We start from the raw sequence: 16,783 nt of genomic DNA on the forward strand, positions 1-16,783 counted from the left end.
TGATCTCGGTGAGTCAAACGTCTTATAATATGTCGTAAATAAGGTCCAGGTTGTCAAAAACGAGCATTGTCCTTTAAAGGTGCAGTTATCGTCTCCATGCCGAAGGCTACGATGGCGGAGGTGGCCGCCCAGCTGCAGGAGACATTAAAACATGCCCCTGCTAAATGCAGAAGGGTAAGTGATGTCTTATTTTGGGGCGTTTCTCCTACCCAGTGACACGGCATGGTTCCAATGATTGTGTACCACTTTTTTGTGCATGTATGTGCGTTGTGTATTTACAGCCATTTCATTATGTCTTTAGGTATCTGCAGAAGTCCGTCTGAGCACAGCCCATCCAAGAACAGTCCATCTGAGCACTCCCCAGCATTCTGATGAGGAAGACTTCCCTTCCTAGCTGCCCCCCAGCCCATCTGAGCACAGCACCCCCCCCCAGCCCATCTGAGCACAGCCCCCCCCCCCAGTCCATCTGAGCACAGCCCAGCATTCTGATGAGGAAGACTTCCCTTCCTAGCTGCCCCCCAGCCCATCTGAGCACAGCCCCCCCCCCAGCCTATCTGAGCATAGCCTGTCATTTTTTTTGTAAATAACTTTTTTTGTAAATAACTTTGTTTTTATGTTTTTTTTAATCCTTTTTGTTTTTAGAACTTGTTTATTATGTTGCAGGCCAGACGTTGTGTGTACTTTTTTAATGTAATAAATTGTTCTTAACTGTTAATGGTGTTGTGTCATACCTTTTGTAACATAATTTTGCTTGCTGCATTGACTATGGCATTAATAGGCTCTTTGCACAAGCACCACTACTTCCTGACACTCTACATGCGTATTTCTTTCCTGTCCTATACTAGTGGATGGAAGTGATTGATCAGGTGTGCTGCACACCGGATTCATCGCTATTGCTATCCAATAGTATAGGACGGTAAAGACATATGCCTGTAGAGTTTCAGGAAGTAGTGGAGCTTGTGCAAGGAGCTGATTTGTTTTGTAATGCAAATTATAAATGTAGCCAACGGAAGTGTAGACCACGTTGCAGCAACGTAACAATAGTAATATATAAACATGTATACAACGTTGCAGCCAGGTACGACTACAACGTTACTTCCTGTCCACGTTGCAGCAACGGCGACAAAACGTGCGAAATATACATCGAAATCATCACGGAAATCACAACGTTGTGTGCACATTGCAGGCACGTTGCAGCAACTTGTGTGCAGATACCGCGTTTGCGTTGCATGCACGTTTAACTTGACGTTGAGTGGACCATACAAAAGTCTAAATTGCACGTTGCTGCAACATTGCTGCAACCTGATTGTGTTAGTAGGGTAGTAGCACATGCCCCGTTTGGGACAAGGGTCAGTTGATGAACCGATGTTTTTTTGAGCCCCAAATTAAACGAGCGCCTCTCTCCTCACAGACGGCGTCCACCAGGTGACGGCAACCTGCACGCTACGCGTCACCATCATCACCGACGACATGCTGACCAACAGCGTGACAGTGCGCCTGGAGGACATGTCCCAGGAGCGCTTCCTGTCGCCGCTGCTCGCCCTCTTCACGGAGGGCGTGGCCGCCGTCCTGTCCACCGCCCGCCACGGCGTGTTCGTCTTCAACGTCCAGAACGACACCCACGTCCCGGGCAGCGTCCTCAACGTCACCTTCTCCGCCCTGCGGCTGTCTGGGGGCGTGGCGGGGGGCGGGCCCGAGGGGGCGGGGGTGTCGCCCGGGCGCTTCTTCCCGTCCGAGGCTCTCCAGGAGCAGATCTACCTGAACCGGTCCCTCCTGGCGCTGGTGTCCGGTCAGCGCGTGCTGCCCTTCGACGACAACATCTGCCTGCGCGAGCCGTGCGAGAACTACATGAAGTGCGTGTCGGTGCTGCGCTTCGACAGCTCGGCGCCGTTCGTGGCGTCGGACACGTTGCTGTTCCGGCCCATCCACCCGGTGGCGGGCCTGCGGTGCCGCTGCCCGCCAGGCTTCAGCGGGGACTACTGCGAGACGGAGGTGGACCTGTGCTACTCCTCCCCCTGCAGGAACGGAGGGGCGTGCCGCAGCCGAGAGGGAGGCTACGTCTGCCAATGTCCGGACCACTTCACAGGTGGGCGGCTTCTCTTTTTTTGGGTCTCTTCGGCTTCTCTTTCTCTCTCTTTTTTTCTCTCACCCTTCGTTCCTTCATCTTCCGTCTCTCACACTTCAACACCTTCTTCCTTTCGAGGGCTTGTGCTCACTTTGCTTTCTCCCTGCCGCTCTCCTGTGCCCTCATTAGAGCTTAGATCCGGCCCACATAAGTAAGCCCCGCCCTCTCCGGCCAGGGCCTGTCCCATTGGTTGCGTTTATTGGCCCGAGACTTTCTTAGTAACTTGGCTGTTTAGAAGTAAACTAATTCGATGTTGTTTGGATGACAAAAATCTGTTTTTGATTAGGTGCGGAATGTTCCTGAATAGCCTGGGAGACTTTCCTCTCATCTTTGAACCTTTGATTGGGTTGGTCTCTTTAACGATACTGTGCCTAGCCTGCTACTCGCTCTCTCTCACAAAGGACTCGCACAGCGAAACCAGTGAAAATCGGACACATTTCAAACCGTAACCTTTGATTGACTGGTGATACAAACATAATTGACACAAGGAAGAACAGCCAAAACCGTTATTGACCGTTTAGAATGCTCAGCAACTTTCAGCTGTCGCCCACAGACATATAATGTGTTTCCCTCAGCAGCGGTCAATATTGGCTTGGTTGCCCCTGACATCCGTCAATTATCGAGAAATAATTGACTGGTAGAATGTGCGATTGTTCAGTCTGAATGGAGTATTTCAGAGAGCTGTGTAATAAATGGGTAATATTTCCATTTATACAACGGTTAGTTCTGGTTCTTGTTTCTGATTGGCTGGAAGACATGTTAAAATAATTTGTAACACACACCTGGGACCGCATATCATTCCATTTTCAGTATTAATGCGCCTCCCATTTGATCCAATGCATTGTAGTTATTGTTGTTGCTTGGCAACCCTTTTGTTAGGGGAACTATTTTGCTCGGCGGAATTGAGGGAATGATGCTTAGTTTTGAATAAATGTTAATATTTTACATTGCTATGTGTTTATTTTACACTAATACCTGTAGTAACCGTTGTATAAAAGCAATAAACCACTCGAGGCCGTGTGTTATAGTGATTTTATAACAGCTAGGGGGGTTTTAGACTAACAACGCCCCCCTAGCTGTTATAAAATCACTATAACACAAGGCCTCGAGTGGTTTATTGCTTAAGTTTATCACGCGTGCTGTCAAAGGTGATGTTACCATTGGCTGTTCAGTCTCATTTCATCAGACTAAAGTGACGTCACTCGCCAAATGAATGGCGTTAAACCCAGAGATGATGAAGCTGCGTGTCAGTTCCGGCAGATGCCACGCATGTCTCCATGGCAACACGCCCACAAGCGCTGACAGATTGTTGTGTGTGTGGTGTGATGATGTCATTGTGTGTGTGGTATGATGATGTCATCATTGTGTGTGTGGTATGATGATGTCATCTTTGTGTGTATGGTATGGTATGATGCTGTCATTGTGTGTATGTTATGATGATGTCATCATTGTGTGTATGGTATGATGATGTCATCATTGTTAGTGTGGTATGATGTCATCGTTGTGTGTATGGTATGATGATGTCATCGTTGTGTGTGTGGTATGATGACTAGTTGTTGGAAAAAGCACAAGAGTCATGGTCGCAGACATCTGGGCCCATTTCAAAGCTGTCATCACCAGAACACCTGTTAGCAGTGGTGAACAAGGCAGGAGGGGGTCAAAGCAGGCAGGTGGTTTGAGACCAGTGTGGGGAAGACCACCAAGGCGGTCTGGCGTTCTGTCTAGAGACACGCTGTCGTCCTGCTGTCATCACCGCCACAAGCCGTTGGGTTCCAAAGAAGCGCCTGGGTCGTCTCGGGTCACCGACCACGGCGGTTACAGTCCTGTGTGTTTTAATCATGCCTGCTTCCCTCCCCAACCCCCACATCATCTGAGTTCAGGCAGGCCAGCTTGTGATGGGGGGGTGTAGCTCTGGAGATGAATCTGGGTGAGAGAGGGAAAGTTCCTGTCATCACAGGAACCTGCAGGGGTCTGGGAGGAACTACAGAACTACTCAGACTTTCAGGAAGTGTAACTCATCAAAGTGCTGATGAACACAGACAGAGAGCCTCAGCGGAGGGAAGGTCTGGTGAAGCGTGTGCATTCAGAGTATCGGTCCTCAGGCCTGGAGAGATTAGAGTATGGGTCCTTAGGGCTGAGAGATTAGAGTATGGGTCCTCAGCGCTGGAGAGATTAGAGTATGGGTCCTCAGGGTGGAGAGATTAGAGTATGGGTCCTCAGGACTGAGAGATTAGAGTATGGGTCCTCAGGACTGAGAGATTAGAGTATGGGTCCTCAGGACTGAGAGATTAGAGTATGGGTCCTCAGGACTGAGAGATTAGAGTATGGGTCCTCAGGACTGGAGAGATTAGAGTATGGGTCCTCAGGACTGAGAGATTAGAGTATGGGTCCTCAGGACTGAGAGATTAGAGTATGGGTCCTCAGGGCTGAGAGATTAGAGTATGGGTCCTCAGGACTGAGAGATTAGAGTATGGGTCCTCAGGACTGAGAGATTAGAGTATGGGTCCTCAGGACTGGAGAGATTAGAGTATGGGTCCTCAGGACTGAGAGATTAGAGTATGGGTCCTCAGGGCTGAGAGATTAGAGTAAGGGTCCTCAGGACTGAGAGATTAGAGTATGGGTCCTCAGGACTGAGAGATTAGAGTATGGGTCCTCAGGGATGGAGAGATTAGAGTATGGGTCCTCAGGACTGGAGAGATTAGAGTATGGGTCCTCAGGGCTGAGAGATTAGAGTATGGGTCCTCAGGACTGAGAGATTAGAGTATGGGTCCTCAGGGCTGAGAGATTAGAGTATGGGTCCTCAGGACTGAGAGATTAGAGTATGGGTCCTCAGGGATGGAGAGATTAGAGTATGGGTCCTCAGGCCTGAGAGATTAGAGTATGGGTCCTCAGGGAGGGAGAGATTAGAGTATGGGTCCTCAGGGATGGAGAGATTAGAGTTTGGGTCCTCAGGACTGAGAGATTAGAGTATGGGTCCTCAGGGATGGAGAGATTAGAGTATGGGTCCTCAGGGTTGGAGAGATTAGAGTATGGGTCCTCAGGACTGAGAGATTAGAGTATGGGTCCTCAGGACTGAGAGATTAGAGTATGGGTCCTCAGGACTGAGAGATTAGAGTATGGGTCCTCAGGGATGGAGAGATTAGAGTATGGGTCGTCAGGCCTGGAGAGATTAGAGTATGGGTCCTCAGGGCCTGAGAGATTAGAGTATGGGTCCTCAGGGAGGGAGAGATTAGAGTATGGGTCCTCAGGGAGGGAGAGATTAGAGTATGGGTCCTCAGGACTGGAGAGATTAGAGTATGGGTCCTCAGGACTGGAGAGATTAGAGTATGGGTCCTCAGGGCTGAGAGATTAGAGTATGGGTCCTCAGGACTGAGAGATTAGAGTATGGGTCCTCAGGGAGGGAGAGATTAGAGTATGGGTCCTCAGGACTGAGAGATTAGAGTATGGGTCCTCAGGGCTGAGAGATTAGAGTATGGGTCCTCAGGACTGAGAGATTAGAGTATGGGTCCTCAGGACTGAGAGATTAGAGTATGGGTCCTCAGGGAGGGAGAGATTAGAGTATGGGTCCTCAGGACTGAGAGATTAGAGTATGGGTCCTCAGGGCTGAGAGATTAGAGTATGGGTCCTCAGGACTGAGAGATTAGAGTATGGGTCCTCAGGACTGGAGAGATTAGAGTATGGGTCCTCAGCGCTGGAGAGATTAGAGTATGGGTCCTCAGGACTGGAGAGATTAGAGTATGGGTCCTCAGGGCTGAGAGATTAGAGTATGGGTCCTCAGGGCTGAGAGATTAGAGTATGGGTCCTCAGGACTGAGAGATTAGAGTATGGGTCCTCAGGACTGAGAGATTAGAGTATGGGTCCTCAGGGATGGAGAGATTAGAGTATGGGTCCTCAGGACTGGAGAGATTAGAGTATGGGTCCTCAGGGCTGAGAGATTAGAGTATGGGTCCTCAGGACTGAGAGATTAGAGTATGGGTCCTCAGGGCTGAGAGATTAGAGTATGGGTCCTTAGGGCTGAGAGATTAGAGTATGGGTCCTCAGGACTGAGAGATTAGAGTATGGGTCCTCAGGACTGAGAGATTAGAGTATGGGTCCTCAGGACTGAGAGATTAGAGTATGGGTCCTCAGGGATGGAGAGATTAGAGTATGGGTCCTCAGGCCTGAGAGATTAGAGTATGGGTCCTCAGGGCTGAGAGATTAGAGTATGGGTCCTCAGGGAGGGAGAGATTAGAGTATGGGTCCTCAGGGATGGAGAGATTAGAGTTTGGGTCCTCAGGACTGAGAGATTAGAGTATGGGTCCTCAGGGATGGAGAGATTAGAGTATGGGTCCTCAGGGTTGGAGAGATTAGAGTATGGGTCCTCAGGACTGAGAGATTAGAGTATGGGTCCTCAGGACTGAGAGATTAGAGTATGGGTCCTCAGGACTGAGAGATTAGAGTATGGGTCCTCAGGGATGGAGAGATTAGAGTATGGGTCGTCAGGCCTGGAGAGATTAGAGTATGGGTCCTCAGGGCCTGAGAGATTAGAGTATGGGTCCTCAGGGAGGGAGAGATTAGAGTATGGGTCCTCAGGGAGGGAGAGATTAGAGTATGGGTCCTCAGGACTGAGAGATTAGAGTATGGGTCCTCAGGACTGGAGAGATTAGAGTATGGGTCCTCAGGGCTGAGAGATTAGAGTATGGGTCCTCAGGGCTGAGAGATTAGAGTATGGGTCCTCAGGGAGGGAGAGATTAGAGTATGGGTCCTCAGGGAGGGAGAGATTAGAGTATGGGTCCTCAGGACTGAGAGATTAGAGTATGGGTCCTCAGGGCTGAGAGATTAGAGTATGGGTCCTCAGGACTGAGAGATTAGAGTATGGGTCCTCAGGGAGGGAGAGATTAGAGTATGGGTCCTCAGGACTGAGAGATTAGAGTATGGGTCCTCAGGGCTGAGAGATTAGAGTATGGGTCCTCAGGACTGAGAGATTAGAGTATGGGTCCTCAGGACTGGAGAGATTAGAGTATGGGTCCTCAGCGCTGGAGAGATTAGAGTATGGGTCCTCAGGACTGGAGAGATTAGAGTATGGGTCCTCAGGGCTGAGAGATTAGAGTATGGGTCCTCAGGGCTGAGAGATTAGAGTATGGGTCCTCAGGGCTGAGAGATTAGAGTATGGGTCCTCAGGGCTGAGAGATTAGAGTATGGGTCCTCAGGACTGAGAGATTAGAGTATGGGTCCTCAGGGCTGAGAGATTAGAGTATGGGTCCTCAGGGCTGAGAGATTAGAGTATGGGTCCTCAGGATTGAGAGATTAGAGTATGGGTCCCCAGGGCTGAGAGATTAGAGTATGGGTCCTCAGGGCTGAGAGATTAGAGTATGGGCCCTCAGGGAGGGAGAGATTAGAGTATGGGTCCTCAGGGCTGAGAGATTAGAGTATGGGTCCTCAGGACTGAGAGATTAGAGTATGGGTCCTCAGGGAGGGAGAGATTAGAGTATGGGTCCTCAGGACTGGAGAGATTAGAGTATGGGTCCTCAGGGCTGAGAGATTAGAGTATGGGTCCTCAGGACTGAGAGATTAGAGTATGAGTCCTCAGGACTGAGAGATTAGAGTATGAGTCCTCAGGACTGAGAGATTAGAGTATGGGTCCTCAGGACTGAGAGATTAGAGTATGGGTCCTCAGGACTGGAGAGATTAGAGTATGGGTCCTCAGCGCTGGAGAGATTAGAGTATGGGTCCTCAGGGATGGAGAGATTAGAGTATGGGTCCTCAGGGTGGAGAGATTAGAGTATGGGTCCTCAGGACTGGAGTGTCTTTGAAATCGAGAGTTTAACATGTTTTTTGAATGATTTTTCAAGGTGCCCACCTACATCCATTGTATGACCAAAACGGTGGTAGAGCAATTATCAGACTTTCTCAAAAGTGCTAGTTTTGTCAACGTTTTGATCTGAACCATTGTATATGATCAGAAGTAACCTTAAAACAGGGCTAAACATGCATTTTCCCTTTACTACTCCTTTAATTTCTTTTTTTTCCCTGGCACAAAAGGGGGAATAATGAAATGAAATAAAATAAACTTTGGTCATCGGCCGGATTGTTATTTTAAACATCGGCCCAGAATTTTGCAATCGGTGCATCCCTAATTCAAACATGAGCTTCCCTCCACTGGGAGATCCTGAATCAGGTTCATGAAGGGTCCCAGTGAAACCTACCTGATAGGGATGCTGGTTGTGCTCTCAGCTGGTTGTGCTCTCAGCATTCCTATCAGTGGAGGACTATCGAAACCGCTTTTATAACCAAACAATAATACACAAGTTAACTGTGGCTGTGGATGCGGTTGTCTGCGGAGCCTTGCGCTCGTTTGTGTACAAAGCAGTATGTATTGGCGATGGGAAACAGGAAATGTGATCACGTGACGAATGCACTCATTTCATTGGACGGGAGACAAGTAACTTGCATCGTTCTTTTTTCACTAGGTATGCATACACAATGACAGGCAAATGACACATGACCACCGTTATGTTAAAACATATGAAGGCATCATTTATTCCCATCTAGGGTTAAAAAATTTGGGAATATTCACAAACTTCCCATGGGAATTAACATGAATTAATGGGAATTAAACGGAATAAACTGGAAAACAGAATTTAATGTTCAGTTCAATTCAATTCAATGACAGGCAAATGACACATGACTAGCGTTATGTTAAAACATGTTGAACACATTGACCGTCGTGCTCATCCTGCTCTCCCTCCTCAGGTCAGCGGTGTGAGGTGAGCTCGCTGGCGGGGCGCTGTGTGGCGGGGGTGTGCAGGAACGGGGGCCGCTGCGTGGACCTGCTGGTGGGGGGTTTCCTGTGCCAGTGCCCCCCGGGGGAGTACCAGACGCCCTACTGTGAGATGACCACGCGCAGCTTCCCTGGACACGCCTTCCTCACCTTCCCCGGCCTGAGACAGAGGTTCCACTTCACCCTGTCCTTCACGTGAGTGAGACCCGTCTCAGCTCGTCTGCGTTGGGGGGTTTGAACCCGGGTCTCCCCCCTGACAGGCTCTGTTCTGACCAGCTACACCATCCAGAGGCCATGCTGTCTCTAGACCTTGCTTTTTATTTGCCTTGGAAAAGTATTGTCTCAAGCATCTTCAGTTGTGTGTGCAGAGTGTGTGCGTGTGTGTGTGCGCGCATGTGTGTGTGGCCATAGTAAATGTACTGTACTTTCTATAGTATGCATGTTCATTCTCTATCATTTATGTGTACCTACCTGTACAACACCATCTTCCTGAGTTCCTCCACATCCTGGTCATCCGGACGCCTGCTGTTCGGAGCGTCTCTCCACACCCAGCTGATAATTATCGGCACGGCGACACGCCAGGACGCCGTTATACCTCGCAGACGCTCAGTAATAACCAGCCGCGTGCCGTATCCATGGTAACGGCAGTAAACAGCAGCCACCGGGTTCTGTCTGGCGAGCCGGCGGCGTGTTGAAGCACGTTCTCTCTCCACCGCCAACGCCTCGTTCATAAAAACGCTGACTCGGCCAGAAAGAGCAGGGCTTTCCAGGCGCAGGTCCTCCCACTGGGGACTGGTATTCACCCCCCCCCCCAACTCCGCCCTGACATGGTCCAGCCCTGCCCCCCCCCCCCTACCTAGCCCTGACATGGTACAGCCCTGCCCCCCCCCCCCCACACACACACTCCCACCTAGCCATGATGTGATCCAGACAGTCTGCTTTGTCAGGATCAGGATCCGTTTTATTGCCAGGCAGGTTTTAGACTTACAGAACTAGGAATGTGTTCTGGTCAGTCGGTGCATAAACTGATGGAGACAACATTAGACAGAGTGCAGAGACGAGACAGGACAGTGCAAAATATACATGGTAGGGTTTTAACTGTTAACAGAAGCACTGTTACTGGTCTGAACTGAGGCCATTTGGACGAGCGTTCTCTTGTGAGTGAAAAACAGTTGGGATTAATCAATCAATCAATCAATCAAAACTTTATTTGTATAGCGCATTTCATACCCAGAGGCAACACTATGCGCTTTACAGAGAACAAGGGAGGTGGGCATACGAACCACCCCTACATATTCCAGAGGGAAGCAAAAAAACACGTTAATAAACGTGGATCATTCAGTACAAAAATACAACAGTTTAAAAGACTTTAAGAGTTTAAGAGATGTCCATGGCTGCAATAGCCCAAATGGAGCCTCTCATGTGTCGGTCTTACTCTCCCTGGAAAAGGTTAAAAGACAGAAAGACAGGAAGTGACGCGTGGAGCGCAGAGCGCCGTAGGTGTTTTGTTTTGTCGGCGGGGGCTTCCTGTTGGGCGGGGCCTGTGCCATGTGGCAGGTGAACTGCTGTGGCCTGGGTCACCGTGTGCCAGCTGCGTGGGTGAAGGACAGACTCTGTGTCCCCGAGCTGTGCCCCTCTGGTCCCTGTCCGTCCACACTGCCTCTTTGTCTCTCTGTCTCTCTCTCTCTCTGTCTCTCTCTCTCTCTCTCTCTCTCTGTCTCTGTCTCTCTCTCTCTCTCTCTGTCTCTCTCTCTTTCTCTCTCTGTCTCTCTCTCTCTCTGTCTCTCTCTGTCTGTCTCTCTCTCTCTCTCTCTCTCTCTCTGTCTCTCTCTCTCTGTCTTTCTCTCTCTCTCTCTCTCTGTCTCTCTCTGTCTGTCTCTCTCTCTCTCTGTCTCTCTCTGTCTCTCTCTCTGTCTCTCTCTCTCTCTCTCTCTGTCTCTCTCTCTCTCTCTCTCTCTCTCTCTCTCTCATTTTCCAAATTCCTTTTTTTTCTCATTTCCTCAATCCGTTATTTTCCTTCTCGCTGGTTTTCTCCCATGTTTCCTGTCGTTTAGCGTCCCAGTGTTTCACATGTTAACAACCCTGAAGAGATACAACCCTGAAGAGATACCAATGAGTACAACAGTCTCAGTTCACAACTTTGACCTGTTCAATAGGGTGGACATTGTTTTTGTAAGTAATTAAGTACATTTTATTTCTGTAGGACCTTTCACAGACCGGGGTCACAAAGTACTTCACAAATCATTCAATAATTAAAATCAAAGGTAAAAAGCAAAAATACATCAAAACAAGGACCTAGAAAAGCCGGTCCGGAGAGACAGGAGGCGAGAGAAAGACCTGTCTGAACAGATGAGTCTTTAACAGAGGCCACAGAGCGTAGGACCAGTGGAAGGGGGTTCCACAGCCTAGGAGCCACGACTTCAAAGCTTCGCTCACCGTTAGTCTTCAGCCTTGAGCGGGGGGACGACCAACAGGCCCTGGTCAGACGACCAGAGAGACCTAGAGAGAGACCAGAGTGATGTGACAGAACTTTCCGGACCTCATCAGCAGCCTTGCAGCAGAGTTCTGGACCATTTGTAGACGGTCCAGGGGTGCGTTTCCCAGCGGCATCGTAGCGCTACGTGCATCGTAAGAATGTCGCCTCTAGGTGGCGATGCGTTTCCCAGAGCCTTCTTAGGCCAAGGGGTACCAAGTATACCAGCCCAGGTCCAAGTCTAAGATGACTTACTGTCAGGGTGTCTGTCCTTCTGTCTCTGTCCTTCTGTCTCTGTCAGGGTGTCTGTCCTTCTGTCTCTATCAGGGTGTCTGTCCTTCTGTCTCTGTCAGGGTGTCTGTCCTCCTGTCTCTGTCAGGGTGTCTGTCCTTCTGTCTCTGTCAGGGTGTCTGTCCTTCTGTCTCTGTCCTTCTGTCTCTGTGTTGCATCCCCGTGTTTTAACCTCTTTCTGTGCATATCAAAGAAATACAGCAATACATCCAGTACTGTATGAAATTCACATTGAAATATTTCTGACTCAAAAGTTCTGAACCTAAAGGTCGGCTGACCAGTTGCTACTGGACATGCTCAAGACCAGGCTAAAGACCAGGCTAAAGACCAGGCTAGAGACCAGGCTAGAGACCAGGCTAAAGACCAGGCTAAAGACCAGGCTAGAGACCAGGCTAGAGACCAGGCTAAAGACCAGGCTAGAGACCAGGCTCAAGACCAGGCTAGAGACCAGGCTAGAGACCAGGCTAAAGACCAGGCTAAAGACCAGGCTAGAGACCAGGCTAGAGACCAGGCTAAAGACCAGGCTAGAGACCAGGCTAGAGACCAGGCTAGAGACCAGGCTAGAGACCAGGCTAGAGACCAGGCTAGAGACCAGGCTAGAGACCAGGCTAAAGACCAGGCTCAAGACCAGGCTAGAGACCAGGCTAGAGACCAGGCTAAAGACCAGGCTAAAGACCAGGCTAGAGACCAGGCTAGAGACCAGGCTAAAGACCAGGCTAGAGACCAGGCTAGAGACCAGGCTAGAGACCAGGCTAGAGACCAGGCTAAAGACCAGGCTAGAGACCAGGCTAGAGACCAGGCTAAAGACCAGGCTAGAGACCAGGCTAAAGACCAGGCTAGAGACCAGGCTAGAGACCAGGCTAAAGACCAGACTAAAGACCAGGCTAAAGACCAGGCTAGAGACCAGGCTAGAGACCAGGCTAGAGACCAGGCTAGAGACCAGGCTAAAGACCAGACTAAAGACCAGGCTAAAGACCAGGCTAGAGACCAGGCTAGAGACCAGGCTAGAGACCAGGCTAAAGACCAGGCTAAAGACCAGGCTAGAGACCAGGCTAGAGACCAGGCTAGAGACCAGGCTAGAGACCAGGCTAAAGACCAGGCTAGAGACCAGGCTAGAGACCAGGCTAGAGACCAGGCTAGAGACCAGGCTAAAGACCAGGCTAAAAACCAGGCTAGAGACCAGGCTAGAGACCAGGCTAAAAACCAGGCTAGAGACCAGGCTAGAGACCAGGCTAAAAACCAGGCTAAAGACCAGGCTAAAGACCAGGCTAGAGACCAGGCTAGAGACCAGGCTAGAGACCAGGCTAGAGACCAGGCTAAAGACCAGGCTAAAGACCAGGCTAAAGACCAGGCTAAAGACCAGGCTAGAGACCAGGCTAAAGACCAGGCTAAAGACCAGGCTAGAGACCAGGCTAAAGACCAGGCTAAAGACCAGGCTAGAGACCAGGCTAGAGACCAGGCTAAAGACCAGGCTAGAGACCAGGCTAGAGACCAGGCTAAAAACCAGGCTAGAGACCAGGCTAGAGACCAGGCTAAAAACCAGGCTAGAGACCAGGCTAGAGACCAGGCTAAAGACCAGGCTAAAGACCAGGCTAGAGACCAGGCTAAAGACCAGGCTAAAGACCAGGCTAGAGACCAGGCTAAAGACCAGGCTAAAGACCAGGCTAGAGACCAGGCTAGAGACCAGGCTAAAGACCATGCTAAAGACCAGGCTAGAGACCAGGCTAAAGACCAGGCTAAAGACCAGGCTAGAGACCAGGCTAGAGACCAGGCTAAAGACCATGCTAAAGACCAGGCTAGAGACCAGGCTAAAGACCAGGCTAAAGACCAGGCTCAAGACCAGGCTAAAGACCAGAGGTGACCGGGCCTTCGCGGCGGCTGCCCCTCGGCTCTGGAACAACTTGCCCCTCCACATCAGATCCGCCCAGACCCTCAATGTTTTTAAATCTTTATTGAAGACCCAGTTTTTCTCCCTGGCCTTCAATCATAGCTGAATATGACTCCCAGGCTAGTGTGTGTATTGTTGTCTTAATGGGTGTTGTGGTGTTTGTGTGTATGGTTGTGTTTTGTAGTATTATTGTTGTAATTTATTTCACCTACCTGTACAGCACTTTGGTCGACCACAGTCGTTTATAAATGTGCTCTGTGAATAAAGTTTGAGTTGAGTGGAGTTGAACTAAAATAACTTACTTCCTCCTCCTACTCTTTTCATGGCTCATGTGACCTTTGCCCTCCGCGCGCAGGCTGGCCACCAGGGAGAGGAACGCCCTGCTGCTCTACAACGGCCGCTTCAACCACAAACACGACTTCCTGGCCCTGGAGATCGTGGAGGAGCAGGTGCAGCTCATCTTCTCCGCAGGTGAGGAGGGGGAGGAGCATCCTGTGCTCGTTACCATGGTCGCTGTGGAGAGGGAGGGGCATCCGGGGCTCGTTAACATGGTCGCCGTGGAGAGGGAGGGGCATCCTGGTGGTTAAGACGGATCCATGCATCTCCTGCTGGTTTATCACTAGTTAATCACAGTCATTTGTGTGGAAAGACGTTGAAGGGAAGACCAGGGGTGTGTTCAGGTTCAGAGAACATAGCAAACGTTCATGAACGAGATGCTGGGGAAGATGTATCCGGCCTCGGTGTTCGATTCCCCGGCTTTTTAGACGAATACAATCCTGCTCACACGACCTCACTCTTACTCACTCTTACTCACTCTTAATCACTCTTAATCACTCTTAATCACTCTTACTCACTCTTAATCACTCTTACGCACTCTTAATCACTCTTAATCACTCTTACTCACTCTTAATCACTCTTAATCACTCTTAATCACTCTTACTCACTCTTAATCACTATTAATCACTCTTACTCACTCTTACTCACTCTTAATCACTCTTAATCACTCATAATCACTCTTAACCACTCTTAATCACTCATAATCACTCTTAACCACTCTTAATCACTCGTAATCACTCTTACTCACTCTTACTCTTAGTCACTCTTACTCACTCTTAATCACTCTTACTCACTCTTAGTCACTCTTAGTCACTCTTACTTACTCTTAATCACTCTCACTCACTCTTAGTCACTCTTAGTCACTCTTAATCACTCTTAATCACTCTTACTCACTCATAATCACTCATAATCACTCTTAATCACTCTTACTCACTCTTAATCACTCTTAATCACTCTTAATCAGCTCTCCTCCACATCATCCCCCGTCGCCCGCAAGATCCCAGTCTCACCGCCCCGGTTCCCAGGGCTGCTCCTCCTGACCGCGCCTCCTCCTGACCGCGCCTCCTCCTGACCGCGCCTCCTCGTGTGACGGGAGTCTATCGCCGCTGGTTTCAGAGAGCCTGGGCGAGCAAGGGTAATCAAGCTAGTGAGCGCTGTAGCCGTGGAGATGACCCAGACCTTCGTCCTCACAGACTAACTCCTGTCTGAGGAATGCACAATCTCATTAACGGGGAGGAGAGTTACGGTCCGGAGCGAGGGTCAGAGGTCATACAGAGATACCTGGGAAATATGTCAGTATAAACAGCAGGCTGATGTGTTCCAGTCTGCTGAGTAAGGGAGGGAGGCAGGGCAGACCTGGAGGGACCCGACTGTATAAATAACCATTAACTACCACTCTGCTGTAGATTATTGTTGTTCCCTGGATGAGGAAGGTTGATATTAGAACCCCCCTCTTTCGGCTTTACACCGCACACAAAAGCTACTTGACTCGACTCAACTCGCTTTGGTTTTCCACTGCGCAAAGTAGGCGAGTAGAATCGAGGAGTAGAAAAGAGTTGAATTGCTACTTTTTTCAGAGCAGCTCCTTCCAGGTTCTGGGCGAGGTGAATAAGCTAAGAGATGCTTCTATATGTTCCCCAGCAGGCAGTGAACCAGGTCCCCAGGGGCCTCGTTTATAATACTCGCACAAAAGAATGCGTGCGCCACCCCTGAGCAAACTTTGGGATTTATAAAAAACAAACTTGACAGGAGAATGGCGGAGAATGTGCTCACCTCCAAGCACACTCTGACCCATGCGTACGCACATTTCTGGAAACTGCGATTCTAATGGCAGGAAGGTGAAACCCGAGAAACGCTTTGAAATTGTGAACAATAAATATATCCAATATTGCAAAATAACTCCTCAAATATGTTGCACAGTCCAACCGGGAATCATAATCAACTGGATCGCTAAACAATTGATTCATTTATTTATTCTCATAAATAATTATTGTATTTATTTATTCTCATAAATTATTCCTTTATTTATTTATTCATAAATAATCCTGTGGACAGCGTAAGCTATGTGCTCAAAGGTTGTGAATGACTTGTGAACGGCCTTCATATTTACACTGCTGTGTGAATCCCAATGTTGGTAGAACAACAATCACTCTAGTCGTAGAGACGGCCCTCTCACCGCGGGGTGAGTGACAGTGCCAACATGCAGCCTAGCCTTCCAAAACAAGAATGAGTGTGCACTGTTGTGCATGACATATTTACTCAGGCAATGTGTAGGCTAGTATAGTATGAGGATAATATGATTCACTGTAAGCTGTGCTACACTGAAATAGGCTGTGTTTGTTGGTGGTGTTTCATTGCCTCATTGTTTGACTCAGGAATCCACATTCATAGGGCGCCCATTATTATAAGCTATTTAGGCTATTTAGAAATCTCCATGCATATTTGATGAATGAAATAGGCTAAACTGATCCTGTGTTTGGTGCCTCAATCGGGCAGATAAGAGCTGTTAAGTGTCTTGGATGGATGTTATGTGTCATCGGCTGTCCTGTTTTCATGACATCCAGCATTGTCGGAAATAAGTGCCTTCACCTCTACATGTCATCCCTCGGATCCATCGTCTCCTATACCCCAATCAATCAATCAATCAATCAATCAATCAATCAATCAATCACGTGCGTGGTTCATATATTGTCAATGACAATCGCACCTGTTCCATATAATCATGTCCGTGGGTTGGTATAAAAAGGCATGCAATTCCAATGCGTAATAATGACGCACAATGGCTGCTTTATCCTCTATGTACTGCTGTTGGATGATGTGGATGATGTGGATGAAGGAATTCGGAGAGAGCGAGTCTTCAGGGACCGGCGAGACCTACTGACCAATGAGAGACCTACTGACCAATGAGAG

General features: G+C 49.1%; 1 protein-coding gene across 1 annotated transcript in view; it reads left to right on the forward strand.

The window, feature by feature from the left end:
• Nucleotides 1-16,783, forward strand: part of celsr1b (cadherin EGF LAG seven-pass G-type receptor 1b) — a gene marked incomplete at both ends in the record, with an annotated part of 101,309 nt that overhangs the window by 20,467 nt on the left and 64,059 nt on the right. Inside the window, 3 exons of the mRNA XM_084452832.1 lie at nucleotides 1,412-2,086; nucleotides 8,858-9,080; nucleotides 13,893-14,008. Of these exons, the coding sequence (XP_084308958.1) occupies nucleotides 1,412-2,086; nucleotides 8,858-9,080; nucleotides 13,893-14,008 (1,014 nt within the window). The remainder of the gene's footprint in view (nucleotides 1-1,411; nucleotides 2,087-8,857; nucleotides 9,081-13,892; nucleotides 14,009-16,783) is intronic.

This window comes from Borostomias antarcticus, assembly GCF_949987555.1.
Source record: "Borostomias antarcticus genome assembly, chromosome: 18".
In the NCBI taxonomy this organism is placed as follows: domain Eukaryota; kingdom Metazoa; phylum Chordata; class Actinopteri; order Stomiiformes; family Stomiidae; genus Borostomias; species Borostomias antarcticus.